Source organism: Plutella xylostella, chromosome Z (genome assembly GCF_932276165.1).
Source record: "Plutella xylostella chromosome Z, ilPluXylo3.1, whole genome shotgun sequence".
NCBI classification, from domain to species: domain Eukaryota; kingdom Metazoa; phylum Arthropoda; class Insecta; order Lepidoptera; family Plutellidae; genus Plutella; species Plutella xylostella.
In genome coordinates, this window is record NC_064012.1 from 10,043,939 (window position 1) to 10,064,391 (window position 20,453).

Sequence of the window (20,453 nt, forward strand, 5' to 3'; positions counted from 1 at the left end):
AAATTCAGATTCAACCAAAAAGGAGATTCAACTAGATGCCTGCGACATTATATACCTTTCCTAGTTTGCATCGGACTTCCGCTTTCCAGGCTAATTTGTTTTTAGTGACACGTTCACAAAAATCACCATAGAGAACATAAGAACATTCCTATAAACAAAAGATTTTTCTAGTTAAATGTAGGTACCTGTGTAATTAGTACCTAAATAGTAACACAACCTTTTACCGCTATTACGTACAAATAAAAGTTGTTTTTTTTTTCATAAATTGAAGGCCCATCCTAATGTACACACGCAATAACTCCAAATTGTAGTAGTATTATTGTATATTTAGAGCAGACGCAGATTATTGTAGAGATGTATGATGGGCACTAACACAATACGCTACAAAATTGTGACTATTGATATATTTTACACTTGACTGATAATGGCGAGATACTCAACAATTTCTTTGCACTCGAGATTCTTCCGAGAGAGGCTTTTCTTCCTACGCCTGTAATGTACATCTATAATACTATTAGCAGTACCAGTACACAATAGTTTTCTGCGCAAAACATTAAGAGAAATAATTCTAAGTAGGATCCAAGGCTACATCCATGGAGCCGCTTAGGAACTTACCTAGTTATAAACAAAAATAAATAAAATGGTTAGCAATATGATATTTTTGTAATAAGCAAATTGGCATGTTATCTACAATTTAAGTGTTGTGCAAGTGTCCAATGCGGGTTGGGTCAAGAGTGATAACCATAAAGATAACTAACTGTCCTCAAAAAAGTATATATTTTTTTCGCTTTATCGGTCGCAATTCCGCGCTCGAAAGATCTACTCGGGGGGACACATATATATGATAGATAATATAATTTCGTTACGAACTACGTATGTATGACATGTTTTAAATATAATCTACAAGTTTTTGTATTGATGTAATATTTTCATATTGGCGGTCGTCGAACCGAACTGATAATAGGTCATTTTTGCAACTACCTACCGAGTTTTATTTATACTTACATTATTTCAATTTGTTGGAATGATGAATTAAATCTTACCAAATATAAAAATCGGTGATTCGTGACATGATATAAAAGTTGTCCATTTGATAGTCCCTTTTGCATATGATATGAGATAAATATTGATATAAAAAGTGTGCTGTTAAAATGCAAATATTTTGGAACTAAAACTGATTTTATAAAATCTTTGAAGGCTTTTCGGCGAGAGACCAGTACAGTGCATTGTACTCATTCAAAACCGGCGATACGGCTCGCAACCTATAGCGTGAGTACAATTGTATAGCGAAAAGCGACTATCCTTTCGGGGATTATAGTGGTGAGCAGTATGTATGCTTTGCGATACTCAACGATGATCCTATACGTTGAATTAAGTTCTTCCAGAAACACCTGACTCATATTAACACTCAATATAGACCATCTTCTTTCTTCAAAGCCTTTAGCACTACCAATCACTTTTTCTACATCACCAAAGGTTAACTGGTAGAAAATGCTGCTAGAATTAAGTTCGCCTTTGTACCAATTTACTTTGTGCAATAAAGAATTTAATAATAATAAGTACCTATTGTCTATGAATTGCCTATACTTTGTACGATTAAAATTCTTACTCACATCATACTGTAGCTGTACCAACCTACTATTAATAAGGATTTAGAAGTGAATAAATATAGTAGTCGCAGAAATGCAAACACGATAATACATACAATGATAACGTTTTCGGAACCCCAAAAATATGGGCTCTGAATGTCATTCTTATTACAATACTTACGTTGAATAAAATTTAATAAAAATAATATAATTACACCTACTTACAAGAAATTTCATACACAAATAATTAATATTATTATACTACTAGCTGTTCCCGCGCGCTTCGCTTCGCCTTAAAAAGTTTTCCCGTGGGAATTCCGGGATAAAAAGTAGCCTATGTTCTTTCCCAGGGTCTAGACCGTATGTATACCAAATTTCATTAAAATCCGTTCAGTAGTTTTGGCTTGAAAGAGTAACAGACAGACAGACAGACAGACACAGTTACTTTCGCATTTATAATATTAGTTAGGATTAAATATTATGCACTCACGAGCATTGAAAAAGTTCCAGTGACAATAGCACCAAATTACTCCTAACTCCTAAGCTCTGCCATATTAAAGTAAATTTAACAGCGCATCAGAATATTCAGAATATCAACAATATACAGAAAAATAACAACTAAAAACGAAAATATTTTGATAGAATTCAATGAAATTAATCAAATTAAATGTTTTCAAAAATTCGGGTAATTCGATGTAAGTACCCGAGTCTGCGTTGTTCTATTGTATCATTGTATGGTATCGACATACGGTTTTTAAGTGGATCTTTTTCAGTGTTTTTACTTTCTATTTAGTAAAAGTTCGTAATACGCTCACGAGCAATGAAAAAGTTCTAGTTAGGTACCTACATATTATGGAATTATATATTATAAGATATTGCAGTATATATATGCAAGTTCAAAACCTCTATTTCCTGGAGTAATGGTGCTACACATTATGGGTGATGACTAATGGCCTATATTTGAGTTAGCTATCGAAAGTGCTAAATCGCGCGGGACACAATAGAATTTTAATTGTTCCAACGTGTGAAACATAGTGTGTAAAGATGTACTTACAGTGTGTTAAAAACGACGAAAATATCGGTGGACGTACATAAAAAAACATACAGACGAATTGAGAAACTCCTACTTTTTTCGAAGTCAGTAAAAAAATGCAACGGTGTATTTTTAAGATATTTATCTATTCAAATCGAGTGAAAAATACATGTAATTAAATAGGATTTACATAGTTACCGGGAAGCGACCGGTGATAACTTGCATGATAAATAAGGCGACGCAAATTTGACCCGGTCAAAAGTTTGAACCCATTTCATGGCCTTTACTTTGGTCATCTTTCGTGAATCGTGATTGTTAGAGATTATTACCATTACACTTATTGTATTTATTTTCAAAAGTCACTTTCTTATGCAATATCTACCTAAGTTTGTGAATACAGGCATACAAGGCAGCATTGCATACTAATCTTGGTAAAATAATATTTTGCATTTTGGTTTGCGGCATTAAGTATACTCTCGCTGAACAAAATAAACCACATTAAAGTTGGTCCATCCATTTCAAAACTATAATACGAGATTCACGAATAACGCCCCCACTTCTCATAAAATAAGTCAGTTTTTGAATACAGTGACTTTTTACCAATGAGATGTACAGTACTCTTCCTGAAAAAATATAAATGAATTACCACTATGAGGCAAAATAGCTTTCGTATTCAAGATGTGCTGTTTTCTCACCATTACCACCATTACCGTATAATAAACATATGTATATCAATATCAAAACGACAACTCATTACAATCACTTTACAACCTATAATAAGTATGTAGCTTCCCTGTGTTTAATTGCACAACAAAGCTTTAGCGTAGCCGTCACCATCCTGTATAACAAAAAAAATATAAAACCTTTCATTAGGTGCATAGATCGAACATCCGGTAAAGTAAAACAAAAACGAAAGTATATGTCGCCGCTTCTTAACTTGGTGGTACCAGGTAGGTATGTAAAGTTGTTATGTTATATACGTAGAGTGCTTCCCCGTCCACATTAACCTGATAAAGGCTAAGTCTTCCCTGCTTCCACTCCGCGCTTTCGAGACGTGCTTTCATACTGTTCCTATGCATATATGTGCGGCTTTTCTTTTTCTGAGCCACGCTGTTATGATTCGCTATGGGACGACATACGCTAGAGGTGCATACAGACTACAGCTCCAGTTAAAATGATGCCAACGATTCACGTTGGCAGAGGTGGGAGCTAGGTGTTAAGCATCTCTTGCTATTGTGCTTGATACCGAGGAGTTTTCAATGGCCAGTTATTCGATCTCATGTATTTTGTTATGCATAAATAACTTACATATTGGCTGAGACTAGAAATATGTATACAGATGCTTCCATTAAAAAGAGGAACAGTGACATAGCTTCAAATTACTCCAAAACGGAAAAAACTAGCTTACTGACGCCGTCTGCAATATTGATGTACGTTTAACACCACATCAGTATATTAACAACTAAATACTTAAATATTGTAGTAAAATTTTAAATTAAGTAAATGTTAAAAAACATGGGGCCAGTTAGTGTCAGCATTTGTGAGTGGAACTTTGTCATTGCTCGTGAATGTAATAATGTCAAATCCATACAAGTTTTTTGACAGATAATAAAGTCATACGTCAGGTTAGTCCTTAGTTAGGCTACGTAGGAGGAGGCTGGCTGTATTACCGCGCTGTAGCCTATAATGGCGAACCTCAACCTTTGGCCTAAGTATGACTAGTACCGCCCGTGGATCCCTAGGTATGATTCCGATCTTGGCAGCAAGCAGTAGTGCAGCCTCAGCACTGTTGCTCCCCGTAATCCTAACTAATATTATAAATGCGAAAGTAACTGTGTCTGTCTGTCTGTCTGTCTGTTACTCTTTCACGCCAAAACTACTGAACGGATTTGAATGAAATTTGGTATGCATATGGTCTAGACCCCGAGAAAGAACATAGGCTACTTTTTATCCCGGAATTCCCACGGGAAAACTTTTTAAGGCGAAGCGGCGCGCGCGTGAACAGCTAGTAACTGTGTCTGTCTGTCTGTCTGTCTGTTACTCTTTCACGCCAAAACTACTGAACGGATATGAATGAAATTTGGTATGCATATGGTCTAGACCCCGAGAAAGAACATAGGCTACTTTTTATCCCGGAATTCCCACGGGAAAACTTTTTAAGGCGAAGTGAAGCTCGCGGGAACAGCTAGTTATCTATAGTTTTGCTGCCGATTTCGGAATGTTATCACTATAGTAAAGGAAAGACACTTTTGGCTTCTGTCTGTTAATATGTGCTATCTAAGTAAGATTTTTTAAACTACACAACGGCAATGCATTTTAATGCGATTTTTTTAAATAGATTAAGTGATTTAAGAGTTATCCTCTGTTTTTTTTTACTTCAAAATACCCACAAGAAAACTTTTTAGGGCTAAGCAAAGCTTGCGCGAAAATGTATTATTATATTTAAACCTAAAGAGAATATGTGGGGAACAGTAGTGCTGCGTCAACCCTGCTGCTTGCTGCCGAGATCGCATTCGTACATCTACGAAGCAGTCTCAGATTTTAGGAGATGTGTTTAACTATCCGACAAGCATTAGGTAGGTAATCCAAACCAAGATTATTCAACTTTTGAAACAGTTTTATTATGAGATCTTAAAAACTTCGGGTTCAAAATTTATGCCTCATACATCTTTGCCTTATCCCGTAATTGATATCAGACTGAAGGGTTCCTGTTGTATTTTATTTTAATTATTTTCAGTTAAGTATTATGTATATACTTGAACTATTTTTGTACTCCCTGGGTAAATATAGAAGTGTAGATGTTATAATTTTTCAAATGATTATAAAGAGTAAAGATACCTACAATTCGCGGAGCACAACCAAAAATTAAAATTAATGTCAATACCAATTAAATATTATAAGTTAATGGTCAATACAACTCAATTCATAAGCATATTAAACTTTTCAGACTTTAATCCGGAGAAGACGTAGCGCAATCTCTTATTCGTTATTATATTACATACCTATATTAAGCAAAAGAATGCATCATATATCTCCAAAGGTTCAAGAAGTGTAAATTGTGAACTTTATTGTTCGACCTGCAGCGTAGGCGTTAAGGGCTATACCTCAATAGTTCATTAGCAGAATGGATCACCCTAAGCCGTAGTCCACAATATGAACTCAAGATGGCTAAATGCAGACTTGTGTCCTCATGAAATATTGTTGAGGCGGCTGGAAAGCGTTTCCTGGAGTGCAGACATGGCAGGGAACTAGCTAGTTTCTATTACATTTATACGGTCTCAAGTAAGTAATAATTATGTATAAGTTCCAATTAAGTAATGTACCTACTCAATAGGTATGTAATGTCGGTATAATATATAGAAGGAACTAGATAGATATATATAACTCGATAAAAAGTGAATTATATTTATTTGCAGTTCTCTTTCATTAATCACACTGAAAATAAAACAATCGAGCTTGATTTCGCTCCCGTTTCATGAAAGAACAATAATTTAAATTAACTTTGCTATAGCAAATGTTTGTGCAGGCGTAAAAAAACTAGCCAACTGCCTAATAACTTATTAGTTCCACTAGGAATTCATTCACACAGGTAATACGGGACTCCACGATCATAATAAAATACTAATACGGAATTTTTTCACTTTTTGCACATTAAATTATTTAGCAACTTAGGGCCCACGATAATAAATTATGAACTAAACAATGAGTTAAACTTTTAAAAGTTTGAAAATCTATTGTCAAAGTAGCCAGGTAAGTACTTGTATGTGCTTCTTATTCAAAAACTTTAAATAAAAGTTTAGTTTTATATGGACTCCGATCATAACTTATTGTTCCCAACTAAGTTTCAAACTTCGATACAAATTTGCGTTCAAAAAAGGAAGTTTTTGGCCGATGAGCCGCTTGTCGCGCCGGGATCAGCCGGGAGTCGAACCGGCTTTTTGTGTGTTCGCTTCATAGAGAGTGTATTGAGACTTACATGGAGGATCAGTGTCGTCAGCAGCAACAGCAGCATGGCTGCCGGCGCCCGGCCTGGCGACATCCTGTTGTTTCTGATAACTCGGCAACTCGGCAACTTGCTAGTTCGCACTGACGCGGCCGACCGCGCGTCTCCACTGTCGGACCGCGAGTGAATCAAAACGCGCTCGACTAAAACTTTACGATTCTCAAACTTTTGAACGCAAGCAGAGCCTCGGCCGCTCGCACTCCGGAATGCAATAACACCAGCGGTGCTCCGTGCATTCTCCGCTGTTGAACCGATGATCCGACCCGATCCCGGCCTTTCTCCCTGAGCTCCAAGTGACAAAAAGTTGACACTCTAAACTCTACGATTGTGTGAATTCTACAGCGTTGTTATCATCACATCGTGTTGCCAAAGAATGGCCGAAATTACCTTAATTAAGATAAAGTACGCGCATTTCGTGATGATAACTGATAAGGCGACATTTTTCAGCCCATAAGTAGGTGAAGCCGGCGGTTCACGCGCGGAGAAGTGCAAGTGAAGTTTTTGTCTCTCTCTCTCCTGTGTAGAGTCAACTCCAACAAGTTCTATGACCTCTTCTCCTGCGCTTATCAATTCTACATAAAGGACCGAAATAACCATATGTCGTATCAGCGGAATCGAGTGCACTCAAATTAAAACCGTAATTGTATCAACATTCTATCAAATTTAGCATGGAAAATGCGATGGTATCGCCAGTATTTACTCTACTTTTGAAAAGGCCCTTCCTATAAGGTTCGACTCAAGTGTTGCTGATTTCACCAATAAGTCATGCTAAATCTACACTAGTTAGCAATTATTGAAGTAGTTATAGCTTCCTATAGTTAAGTAATAAGGATAATGTAAAACAGGCATCAATGGACCATAGTAAGTACTTATAAAGTACACAAATCTGTTTTTTAATTAATTAAATCAAACAATAATAGTGATATAAGTAGGTACTTTAACAAACTAGCTATAACAAAAAATATATACACTCACGTGCAATGAAGAGGTTCCACTAAGGTTAGCTTTAAGTACACCTGCAACATTGGAGTATACCAGCATCACGATATTACCAACTAACTAAAAACGGTAATATTTTGTTCAAAGTTTTAATTAAATCTTTAAAAAAACTGGGGTCTTCAGATTCTGGTATCGGCATTTTCTGAGTGTATAATTTTTTTAATTTTTTTTTCCACTTGCAAAATTTACAGTTTTACAATGCATCAATATTTTTTTGTGATTTCAGCTATTATAGGTACCTATCAATCAACACAATAAGACTGTAAATATATTTTTTTCAGTAAAATGTGGCTTTTACAATATCTAAGTATACATAAGGTTCTAAGTAAAGCTGAAATCAGTGCAACCAGTAAATAAAATTGGAGTAAAAAATGCCTTTTGTAAGAACATAAAAATGAAGTACACAATACTTTTCACCTATCCAACAGCTCTTTCAGAATGAAGCTGAGCGATTATCAGCTTTCAGATATAGTGGCATATGAGCAGGAATACTTATTCTCTGAAGAATAGGGAATATGCATGTTTTTTATACTTAATAATATTCGATAGTTTTACATCGCTTTATTATAGTAAAAAAAAATTCAATGCCAAAAAAGTCATTTAAGGTATTTTAAAGAAAGTTACAAATTTATAACCGATACGTCCACTTTAAACGCCCAAAACTTTTTGTGAAGAGGTGTGACGTCAGTCAGAATAATGAGTCTCGCCTGTCGCAGTTCTGAAATAACAAAGTTTATTAAAAATAATATTTGACCTTTATTTGAATCACATGCATATTCCCTATTTCAGATGCGAATATTCCCTTGTTTCATACTTGACAGAGCGTAATGTTGCAGTGGTCGGGTTTTAGTTTTAGTGCTTACTTTTCATCTAGGAAATGTACTTATTGAGGAAATTTTACTGGGCGAGATAATTCAAAGCTCGCTCTCAAGCTCACACTTGAACAATAAAATTAGCTGGATGGTAATCAACCACTGTTATGGAATCAAGTAGGTAATAGGAACCTATAGTTTTATTTTAATTAAATGAAAAGGTAATTTTATAAAAATATATATATACCTACTAATTAAAGTTAGTGTAAAACTTTTCAGGTTGTTTCAAAAGTGGTATAGTAAGCTGCTCAGTGGGTTATCCTGAACAACCTTTGTTCTATGACTTTCGAGAATTCGCAAAATAAGAAATCCGCTACCAATTTACTAAAGTAACGTGACCAACAAAGTTTCTATAGAAAACCATTTTTTTATACAACTCCACGTTTTTCTATGGTCGACCAGCTGGAGCGGCATCAAACTCCTGTTACTACCACCTATGGCCAAGTATTTTTGTATGTATGTTTAGAAGTATCTATTAACAAAATAAGTAGGTATTAATCTTCATTTTCCTTAAGTGTTTGATTTTTGTATCTCATTTATCTTCAAAATTATCTCTATCGTAGCTCTTAAGGTTCCTGGAAGAGATTTTAGCGATAAGGCCGCCCTTATTGTATTGTGTAATAGTTTTTTATCTGAAGTGTTTTATGTACAATTAAGTTATACTACTAAGGTCATAATTCAAGCCTGCTGAAGCTCATACCACGCTCCTCTATTCTACCGGTCATTCAGTTCTTCATTAGTTAGAGTATTTCTTCGTCTGTGCTTTTTAAGCGATGCGATGCTCGCGACTAAACATAGTAAACTAAAGATAGACGTATACTCATTGAAGAAAAAATCTCACATGGATATTCAAAGTGCCACTAATTAATCGATATAATACCTCAATTTCCTTGATCATTCAACGTTCTAAATCAGAAAATATCTAGTGCTTGGACATCAGCTTCCTAGCACTAAATATTTTCTTATTTAGAACGTAGGATGATGGTCCAGCGTACTCTATTTAGATGTCCATTAACAGCTGGGACACGGTCGTTTGATATTGTTTCGGAGCCTTTCTGAGCAGGTCTGGATACGAGGGCTGGTACCAAAAGCCGAGCCCCCTCAAAAGGGGAAGTGCTCTGTAAATGGTGAACAAAGGTTCTGTTTGGGATCAAGCCTGTTGATAGGCACCCTAAGAATATATTCTAAATGCTCTACACAAATATAACCGTAAAAAATAAAGATTATGACTGCAAGACATTATTAATTATTAATAAAGACTGAAGTTTGATTTTTTTGTTTAAAATCGAAACTTTGTTATGAAATTATAGAAAATAATATAAGCGACATTTGCGCTAGTAGTAGAAGTAGTAGTGGCATAGTAGCAACGATACTTTAGGCCTACATACTTAAGACCTACATTAGACTATCTAGAACCTAGTTAGACGATCCTTTTCTACTTATTTTCCTAGAAAACCACTTTATGTACTAGCCTACTATAGCGTGAAAACCGATAGGAGCATATTCCATGAAGTACTTAATGTCGGTAGACAGTTCAACTCCAGACATAACAAATAAGAAATAAGCAAGCATGTCCACTGCCCAGTCGGTTTTTATTTCTTCAAACACTTCCTCGAAAACTGGTATCACTTTTTAGTGATCTATGTATGAGTATGATTAGGCCAATCCATTTCCACTTTCACAATGGATTTTTCTCGATTTTGCCAACAAAGGGATTTTAGCGTACTTTCTAATGCACCTTCTCGTTATAGAAGTACTTACTTATTATGTTCCTTGTTCCGGACCAACATTCCGAATTCTGCTTAGCTAAAAGTTGCAAAGAATCAACCGTAGGGATTTATTACCTGCAGTTGGATCATCATCAGGACTCTCTCCCTCCACTACTCCACTTCTCACAACAGCTAAGCTGATTCTCACACAGCGCTTCAGACAAGCTAACAGGTAAGCTGAACCAAGGCAGTTTTCGCCTTACTTATTCTGGCAGAGCTCACTTGCCCTATCCTATCCCATCTTGGTCTAATATTTTCATAAGGAAAATAATACTTACTCGTGTAGTGGCACAACCCGCTGTACTGTGATTCCGCTCCGCGGTACTAATATTGGGGAATCACACGAAGTCGTCGCAGAAAGAAACACGAACTTCCGGCGGGCGCTCGAACTTCCGGCGGGCGCTCGGGAACTGGCTCCTTGAACGTAGCCATAGACACTCGCCCGCCTCTTGTTTTTCCCGCTTAGATTTTTCTTCTCAATTGTAAAATTGTTAATTTTATAAATACTTGTAATTTGTTTCGGTCCACAATATAACAAAGTAAATTAATTATCAGTCCTTCATTTCATACGCTCCGCATTTCAGACTGACAACCCCACATTGGTGACCCACGACCTGGACAAGAAATCAACCTTCAAGAAACAAGAAAATGGCCACGCAAAACGACGGCGAAATACTCGGATCTCCAAGCGGCAATGGCGGCGGACTCGGCAGTGGTCCAAGTGAAAATTCCATAACAAACGCAAACGCAAGTAACGTGCTCGCTGGTTCAAGTGAAGTTTGTCGTGTGAGTGTACGCATTCCTCCATTTTGGCCCGATGATCCTGAGGTATGGTTTGCACAAGTTGAGAGTCAGTTCATATTGTCTGGAATTACTCAAGATTCAACTAAATTCCACTTCGTGTCGTGGCGGGCAGCTGCCCAGGTGTCTGCAGTGATGTTAGCGAGGGGGTACGCCTCAGGCCAACGAGTAAAGCGGTCGACTATCGTGAGGCAGTACCTGTAACCATTCGAAAGAGTTAAGGGGCCAACAATATCCATGTGGATATGCTGGAATCGTGCAGAAGGCAGTTTGAATTGAGACAGAGGTGCTGAAGTATGTCTTTGAATTTTGCTACGCTGGCATTGCTGACATTCTTTGGTCCACTGTCGGCAGTCTTTTCTTATGCCTGGCCATACGAATCGTTGTGTGACCAGCTTGACAGTTGCTTTGACACCAGGATGACTGAGGTTGTGGAGGGTGTCAAAGGCTATGCGCCGGAAAGATGGTGTGAGGTACGGCCGCTGGTGATGATCATCCGATGAAGTGTCGCAGTAGACAGGTAGATCTGCGTGTGGAGTTGTAACTTTGACTAGTTTTAGGGCCGAACCTTTCTGCAGCAGGTCTTGTAGCTCAGCGTCGCCTTCTTGGCTTTGAGCCAAGGACTGGTAATCTATGGAAGTTGATGATAGTTCCTCTATACGAGAGAGTGAGTCGGCTACCACGTTTTCTTTACCAGCTATGTATTTGATGTCCGTGCTGAACTGGCCGATGAAATCCAGGTATCTGAATTGGCGTGGCGAGCACTTGTCACGGCGTGTGCTGAACGCAAATGTGAGCGGTTTGTGATCTGTATATATTGTGAAGGTTCTGGCTTCTACCATGTACCTGAAGTATCGGATAGCCTCGTAGATTGCCAGCAGCTCGCGGTCGTACGGGCTGTACTTCTTCTGTGCCGGGCTCAGCTTTCGTGAGAAGAAAGCGAGTGGTTGCCACCCGCTCTCGTTGCGTTGTTGGAGGACCGCTCCTATCGCCACGTCGGAGGCGTCGGTCTGTATGGCCAGCTCGGCTTTCATGTCCGGGTGAGCTAGAAGTGCAGCTTGGGATAGGCTCACCTTGCATTCGTCAAATGCCGTTTGCAGCTCAGGTGTCATGGTGATGGGCTGTGATCCTTTTGTGTTGGGCCCTGCTAGGAGTGAATTGAGTGGACCCTGTATGGCTGCTGCTTCTTTGATGAAACGTCGATAAAAGTTCATCATACCCAAGAATCGACGAAGCTCCTTGATGTTCCTAGGTGATGGGTAATCCTTTATTGCTTGGACTTTGAGATCAAGTGGTTTGATGCCGGCCGCAGATACAGTGTATCCTAAGAATTTCACTTCTGATTGGCCGAAGACGCATTTTGATGTGTTGATCAAGATCCCATACTCCTTCAACTTCTGGAAGAGTAGGTGGAGATGCTGCTTGTGCTCTTCTTCTGTAGCTGAAGAGACCAGAATATCGTCGATATATCCGTAGCAGAAGTCTAGGTCTCGTAGGACTTCATCGATGAATCGTTGGAATGTTTGAGCTGCGTTTCGAAGTCCGAAGGTCATGTATGGAAACTCAAACATCCCGAACGGTGTGGTGATCGCTGTTTTGGGTATGTCGTCTTCAAAGACTGGTATTTGGTTGTACGCCTTGACCAAGTCTACCGTGCTGAAGATTGTCTTGCCTGACAGCTGATACGCGAAGTCATGAATGTGACGTACCGGATATCGGTCTGGTATGGTGCGAGCGTTTAGCGATCTGTAATCTCCGCATGGACGCCAACCGTCATCCTTCTTGCGGACGAGGTGGAGAGGTGAAGACCATGGGCTGTCTGAGGTTCGAGCTGTACCGCTAGCGAGCATGTCGTCAAACTCCTTCTTGGCTATTCGTAATCGCTCTGGGTCTAAGCGTCTTGGGCGGCTGGATACTGGTGGGCCAGGTGTTGTTCTTATGTGGTGTACTGTATTGTGCTTGGGAAAATCAGGTTTACCGGCTGGACGGGTAATTTCAGGATACTCTCTCAGGATATGGTGGTACGGTGTGCTGTCTATGAATGTGCGGACTGATGCTATACTTTCTGTACCTGATTGACGTGGGACTGCCACTGTAAGTGATGTGAGTCCATCGATGAGACATTGCTTGCGGCAGTCGACGAGTAGGTTGTAGAAACCTAAAAAGTCGACTCCTATTATTGGCTTCGAGACGTCCGCGATTGTGAAGCGCCACTGGAAGGCGCGCCGTAGGCCTAGGTCTAGGTTGATATTAATGTATCCATATGTGGGTATTACTGTACCGTTAGCGGCGAATAGCTCGTACTTGGCTTTCTTGCGATGAGACACCTGCGCAGCTGCCTTCGTCTCTGGGTGGATCGCGCGCTTTGGTGTTCCTGAGCGCATCACCACCGACAGAGGGCGCCAGTTCGAGTCCCGGCTCTTCAAGGAAATCGCATCCTTGGTGGGCGCTACCCATCTCACCACCACAGCATACCATCCTGCAGCCAACGGCCTCGTCGAGAGGCTACACCGCCAGATGAAAGCTGCAATCGTCTGCCACGACAACCCAAGCTGGACAGAAGTTCTTCCTCTCGTTCTCCTCGGCATCCGCAGCGCATGGAAGGAGGACGTCCAGTCTTCAGCAGCCGAGCTGGTCTACGGGGAACCACTCCGACTACCCGGCCAGTTCTTCTCCACATCAGACGACGCGCCCTGTGACGTCCCGGACTTCGCATGCAGACTCCGCAGACATATGAACAAGCTCGCACCTCAACCTACAGCCTGGCACTCCAACAAAAGACCCTTCTACATCCCGAAGGATCTCAGCACAGCATCCCATGTGTTCCTGCGTCAGGGTCCAGAGCGACGACCACTTGAAGCTGCATACCAGGGACCATACCGAGTACTGAAGAGGAGTCCCAAACAATACACGCTCGACGTGAAAGGAAGAGAGCTCACCGTCAGCATAGACCGTCTGAAGCCAGCATACATCATGAAAGAAGATGTCAAGACGTCTCAGACCACACTCCATCAGAGCAAACCTCCACTCCAACCAACGCAACCTCCACTCCAACCAACGAAGCCTCCACTCCAACCAACGAAGTCTCCACTCCAACCAACGAAGTCTCCACTCCAACCAACGAAGCCTCCACTCCAACCAACGAAGCCTGCAATCCAGCCAACCAAGCCTGCAATCCAGCCAACCAAGCCGGCACTTAAGCCAGCCACAGCAACGATGCCAGAGAAGAGGACCAGGAGTGGACGAGTAGTACGATTCCCGTCGCGGCTACACACCATCGACCGTAGTCACGGTCTCGGTGGGGGAGTATATGTAGTGGCACAACCCGCTGTACTGTGATTCCGCTCCGCGGTACTAATATTGGGGAATCACACGAAGTCGTCGCAGAAAGAAACACGAACTTCCGGCGGGCGCTCGAACTTCCGGCGGGCGCTCGGGAACTGGCTCCTTGAACGTAGCCATAGACACTCGCCCGCCTCTTGTTTTTCCCGCTTAGATTTTTCTTCTCAATTGTAAAATTGTTAATTTTATAAATACTTGTAATTTGTTTCGGTCCACAATATAACAAAGTAAATTAATTATCAGTCCTTCATTTCATACGCTCCGCATTTCAGACTGACAACCCCACACTCGTATATAATTTATAACTAACATGAAAAACATTACCTGTATAAAGATGGTATTTTTTGCTTTTATTTCAAATTGTAGATCAAAAGTTGTTTAGAATGGGCACTTGTTCCTTCTAGGCATACATTACATTTGAAGGCCTACAACAACAGGGACTCGGGTTGATGTTCAACAGGTGTTTAGCACGGTATATATTTGACACATTCATAAAGTATTTTACAGCGATAAATAAACCTCTGTTTTTGTTAATTTCCTTTACATATGAGGAGTAAGATAGTGTTTAGTTTTTGTCCTAAACTCATTAAAGTTCAAGGAGCAAAGTTTTGATTAGTGTTGTCAGTCAGTCTGATTAGCTCTCATGGTCTCATGGCATAGTAAGTTTAATCTAATCACCTGCATTTGATATCAATGCGCAATAAACCATTCCTGTTCATCCAATTTCAAGCTGCCGGTATGGGAATAGGTCTATGTTAGGTACCTATCACGATTTACATGTCTTCGTTTACTTACCTTCCTTGGTTGATACTTCTATGTAGGCAAAGAAATTAGTTGTTTCATGATTTGGGAATAATGTGAATATTTATGTAAAATGTTAGTACTTATTAAACCTAGTAGGTATCTACCTACCTCTGGTGTTGTAATACCTTTAATGAAGTTGAAGTCGAATGTGCCTTTAGTAAATATCATGTAAGACCCCATCTAGTAACCGGGCTATGAACTACAATCATGTATGTGGAGTCATAGTACGCTTAAAAAAATGTAGATGGCACTATTTCATTTCTTCAATCTGTACAAAAATTTAAGTAGAAAGTGAATTCCACCTTAAAACGAATGTAAATTCCTATGTTACTATTATAGTTACTTATACTTTTAATTCATTCAATAGTAGCAGTAACAAAGCATTCTGTTAAAAGCAACGATTACTTTAACGAAGTACCTACCTAAAGCTAAAAGTAAGTTTGTACCGAATAAGACCACTACTGACCTGCATAGTAAATAAACGACATTATAAACAACGTTTACAATTTTATTATTTACTTATTCACATAAATTATCACATTAAACAAATTTTCCTAGTAGTAATCCGAACTTATATTCGATTTTGTGGACGTAAACTTCGCCAGGATTCAACACGGAGTTTGGGAAGTTTTTCTGTGAATAGGAAAACAAAATATTTCATTGAAATTATTTTACAACATAAGTACCTTCCCAGTTACTGAAGAATATTAAATACTGTTATTACAGGGTTTTGTAAAATTGGTAAGTAAGTATAGTAAGTCGAATGCGGTGACTGGGTCGGATTCTGAATTTCGGACTAACATGGTTGACAGCGTCTGGGTAATTCTGAGGCATGAAGCAGAAGAAGCCGTGTCTTATGTACAATGCATTCCCCTTGCCATACAGCGGGACGTAGCCGACCCCTCGGCTGCCCTGCGAACAAGGGATAAAAAGGGTTAGATTCATCGGTTTAGGGGCCTGTGTAGGTTTTTGGGATTTTTTTCGGTTAAAATTATATTGAATTTAACACTAATTAATTCCTTAATTTTATTTCGTTTTGACTTCACGATAGGGCTCCAGTTATATAAGAGTATAGGCCATAGAGAAGAAGGTTAATAAAACAATATACCAAGTGGCGCCTCTAGCGAAAAGTAGAATAATACTATCTGTGACTGTAAATATGTAGACTGTAAAAACTGTGTGGCTGACACTGAAAATGCATCAATAGGTCCCCATTTAAGTAAGTGCACTGAACTACGAATTCCATAGAAAGTTACAGTTGTTAATTTAGATGAAATTGTTCAAATTGACGCAAACCTTGTAGTTCAAAGAACTTTGACTAACATCAGCGTCATACTTGCAAAATCTAACTACTAGTTTTATGCCACTAGCAGCTTATCAAATGTACCTTCTTGACAATGATAGGGCTTTTTGGCACCTAACGGTAAATAAGAGTCAAAGAGTCACCTCAGAAGATTCACCAGCCACGCTGCGTTCACTCAGCAACTCGCTTTCCTCTTCACTCGTGCTACTCTTCGACTCAGCTGCCGTCGCCTTTGCGGCCTCAGCTGCCTGGCTTGGTGCCCTCGTCATGACTGGCTCAGCTGCCTCGCTGGCTTCCGCTGCCTCGACCATTTCTTCCTCTTTTACCTCCCACGCCTCACCCATCTCGTCTTCCTCACCAGGCAATAGCTGCAGGTAAGGTTTTGCACTTATTGTATGTTTTGATAGTTAGAGCAAACGTGTGCTTCGCTTCCCTAGTGATACAGACTTGGTATAGATCGAGTAGGCAGGTCAGGTACGGTAGGTACATAGGCTATACTTTAGGAATCGGTAGGTCTAATGCAACATGATAAAGTCGTAGATAGCACAGCAGAGCTTGTTTTACGTAAGCTAGCGTAACCCCTAATGGTAATATAGGTAGCAACAGAGTACCTAACAAAAAATAGTAGGTATACCTAATAAGTAAGCACAACAAATTACATGGTATAAATGAGAAACTTTGCAAGTTAAACTCACGTCCAAAACGTGAAGGCCAAAAATTTATCTACCGTAAAATTGCTTAATTTTATAACTGGGTCGTTCAACCACAAGCGTTTGTATACCAAATAATAAACAATAACAAAAACTGTTATAGGTACTGCTAACAGTTCGTAAAATACTAATTTAGATAGAGGACTAAGCGATTCAAAACCTCGTGGTTATAGGATACCACTTACATTGAGGGTCTCCTATTGGAATCAAGTCCTAGCAAATACCAAGGTACCTACTGATAAAATCCACAGGTTGTCAGAAAGTAAATTTTAATTTTACCCTATTTTTGCAGATAATGATGTCGATTGTGAAGGCAGAAATTCTAATTTTAACGCTGTCAAACTAAAAAAATTGCTAGCATAAAATGACATTTACGGAAACAATCATAGAGTCGAATTTTAAACAAAGTAATTAAGGTTTTGACAGCTCTAAATTTAAAATTTCTGCCTTCAGAATCGACATCAATATTTAGGTAGGTATAAGTCCCCTGTGCATTGCTCTCTCTAGATCTCTAGAACCTACTTTTCTTTTTGTAAGTATTTAAAAAAACCTCTGCATCTTTCTTTTAGGTCTTTTTCATGACATTTTCTTCTGCTGAGAAATGCTTTGTTCTAGATGAGTTGTTAATATCGTGATTATGACTTACTTCGACAATTTTGTCAGGGTCTGGCAGGTTGTTCCCCGTGTAGAACTGCATGCCGGGCTGGTTGCTGTACACCTCCACCACTCGGCCAGTTCTGGCATGAACAGCTCTGAAACGTTATTGACGAAAACGTATTAGGAATAAACTGTTTTGAGGTTTTGGGTAAAACTGTCATGATTATAATCTCATTAGTGAATAAAGCATCTATCAATCTGTGTATTTCTTATTTTAATGCGGCCACTGCATATCTCCTTGTCTTAGTCTCTCTCAAGGTATCTTTCATCCTACCCAATCTAATCCAACTCTATCATGGGGTCAACAGTTCTCCGCGTTTTTTGACAGTAGCCAGTTTTAGTTAAATTTCATAGATATCAGTTTATAATTACCTTGCATGGAATGTCAGCTCCTGCTCAACTCCCTTTGTAATGCAATAGTTCAGGTCGTAACCCCCCATGGGGATTTTAGGCATCATTACCTTCAGCATTCTTGGAACTCTAAAGTCATAAGCTGTACCTCCGACAACTTTTTTCTCTCCTGAAATTAATAATTGGTAAGTATTTCATTATTTACATTCTCAATTACATTATAAGACTACACCAAATATAAAGTTTTATTATTACCTGTTGGAAGGCCATCATCAGCAGTAGGTGTAAACTTATCACCGTTTATAGTAATTATGTGGTCCAGCATCTCTTCATTTCCCGCTTGCTAAAAGTAAATACATCTTATATTATTATTTTCTATTGATTAATACATTGAAAGTAGGAGTAAGTAGGCCAAACGACAGCTACCGTTATGAGATTTTTAAAGAATTATGTATTATTTTAAAATATTCCGACTAAAGTTAGATTTTTTATCAAAAACAGAATCAACTAAAAAGAATCATTACATGTCCAGCCAAGTTGAAGTAGGGGCAAATACTAAGGTTGATGATGGTGGGTTCGCTAGTGGTGCACTTCATTTCGATCTTGATGGTGTTGTCGCAGGTGACCTCGAAGCAGGACTGGACCAGCACGGTGCCTGGGTAACCCTCGCTGAAGCGTTCAGAAACGTGGCTCATGATGACCTTGTTGCCAGAAACGTATGACCTCCAGTTCACCTGGAAACAATAAACAGACACATTTCAATATTGTCTCGGATACCAGCCAACTAGAGTGAAACGAAGAAAATCATTTGAAAATTTAAGTAAATCAATACATACTTTATCAAAGCCAATGTATCCTCCGTTATAATGGTGATGGTGTTTGTTCTGGCTGAGCATGTAGAGGCGACCTGAAGGTCTGACTACCATTGTCCCCTCACAAATATAGTTCGCATAACGGCCGATGGTCGCCCCGAAATAAGGATTTTGTCTTTGAAAGTACTCTGCAAAGATTTACACATATTATAGTATAAGTACTTCCTGACAGATGAAGGTAGATAAAAATATAGTGTACCTAATTAGAAGATTATTAGACAACTGTGTATTTATAAGTATTACCTTCTAAAGTATCAAACCCAGCAATTACATCTTCAGGTATTCCTTTCTTGTCTGGAACGCGGATTGTGGTAAAGGTTGCACCGTATGATATGAGCTGAAAAATTATAATTAGAAAGCTTTTTTGCTATACATAACAAATAACATATTCCAAGTCCAAATTAAAATTTCATCAAACCTGTACTAGCATTCTGTTTCTAGTCCTCCAAGTATACCTCCTGACGATGTCAACATTAGTGCTCGAGGCACAAGGACTCTCTATCGACGCCTCTTCTCCCATTCTCGAGTGACGACGCTTGCCGTGGCCGGGCATGAAGCCAAATCCGTCCACTATCAGTTCCACATCAGGGACTTTTTCTTCTTCTTCCTCTACTTTTTCCTCGTGGTCTACATCTCCACTTGCCCCTGTGTCGAGGTTGACCCGAGTGCTGAGCCGAGCATTGTTTGTAGAGCTGGCTCTAGCATTGTTCACTTGGTTGATGCTACTCATTCTCTTGCTGGTCCTTGGCGCTTTGCTACTTGTTCTGTTGATCTCAGCATTACTTGCTGGAACTGTTTTTTGGGGATTACCCTTCTTACCTGGATTTAATGCCATTTCTACTAATAATTTCGATTTAGACCAAAATTAACTTTAAAAAACGCTTACATAAATTATTGTTACATTGAATTTTGAATTTTGATTATGACGGGTTTTGTTTACTGACTCATAGAGAAAATAACACTACGACATGACTACGACTGACTGATAGACTTGACAGATTTTTTTTGTGTTTATGGCAAGAAATATTTACAATATACCTACCTCTTTTAAAAATTTGTATCAAAACTTTTTATGCGAAGTTTTAGGTATCGTCCACTATTCGACTTCGACATTTTGGGAAGGTTTATAATTAGTCCAGTCAATGAATGAGGTGTAGAGTGCGTGAGCAGGTAACTAAGCGATTCCTTCAGAAACTTGTTAATTTTTCTAAAACGGTTAGGAATTAGAAAAAAAAACATATGATATAAAAGTTTTAGATAATTTTAAGAGCTCCATTTCATTAGTTGAAAATATTTCTCACCGATGCACCGTTTTCGAGATATTATAGATATTATATTATGATTTATC

The 20,453-nt window shown here is 39.1% G+C and overlaps 3 protein-coding genes across 13 annotated transcripts in view; 1 reads left to right on the top strand and 2 right to left on the bottom strand.

Moving 5' to 3' along the window:
• The window catches only part of LOC105384133 (basement membrane-specific heparan sulfate proteoglycan core protein), a 150,459-nt gene extending 143,550 nt beyond the window's left edge, over nt 1-6,909 (bottom strand). For 5 of the 10 annotated variants that reach the window (XM_048632628.1, XM_048632634.1, XM_048632630.1 and 2 more), the window contains exon 1: nt 6,599-6,908. In XM_048632628.1, coding sequence (XP_048488585.1) covers nt 6,599-6,661 — 63 coding nt within the window. In that variant the 5' untranslated portion in view covers nt 6,662-6,908. Of the gene's footprint in view, nt 1-6,598 lie in introns of all 10 variants that reach the window. The other 5 variants (XM_048632636.1, XM_048632633.1, XM_048632635.1 and 2 more) reach the window with 2 other exon arrangements.
• A 6,674-nt stretch (nt 6,910-13,583) lies between these two features.
• On the top strand, nt 13,584-14,405 carry LOC125491294. Its single transcript, XM_048632886.1, has one exon. The coding sequence runs from the start codon at nt 13,584-13,586 to the stop codon at nt 14,403-14,405; it is 822 nt and encodes a 273-aa protein (XP_048488843.1).
• A 1,297-nt stretch (nt 14,406-15,702) lies between these two features.
• On the bottom strand, nt 15,703-20,061 carry LOC105384123 (galactose mutarotase). 2 transcript variants are annotated; one of them, XM_011554308.3, is made up of 10 exons: nt 19,524-20,058; nt 19,349-19,442; nt 19,070-19,233; nt 18,758-18,967; nt 18,489-18,576; nt 18,255-18,402; nt 17,872-17,977; nt 16,659-16,883; nt 16,014-16,124; nt 15,703-15,845 (listed from the first exon to the last, which is right to left on the bottom strand). In XM_011554308.3, exons 1-10 carry the CDS (start codon nt 19,938-19,940, stop codon nt 15,753-15,755), a joined length of 1,656 nt encoding a protein of 551 aa, XP_011552610.3. In that variant the 5' UTR covers nt 19,941-20,058; the 3' UTR covers nt 15,703-15,752. The 2 variants fall into 2 exon arrangements, with proteins under 2 accessions (XP_011552610.3, XP_011552611.3); XM_011554309.3 differs by lacking the exon at nt 16,659-16,883 and having other exon boundaries at nt 19,524-20,061.
• Between the last annotated feature and the right edge of the window lie 392 nt (nt 20,062-20,453).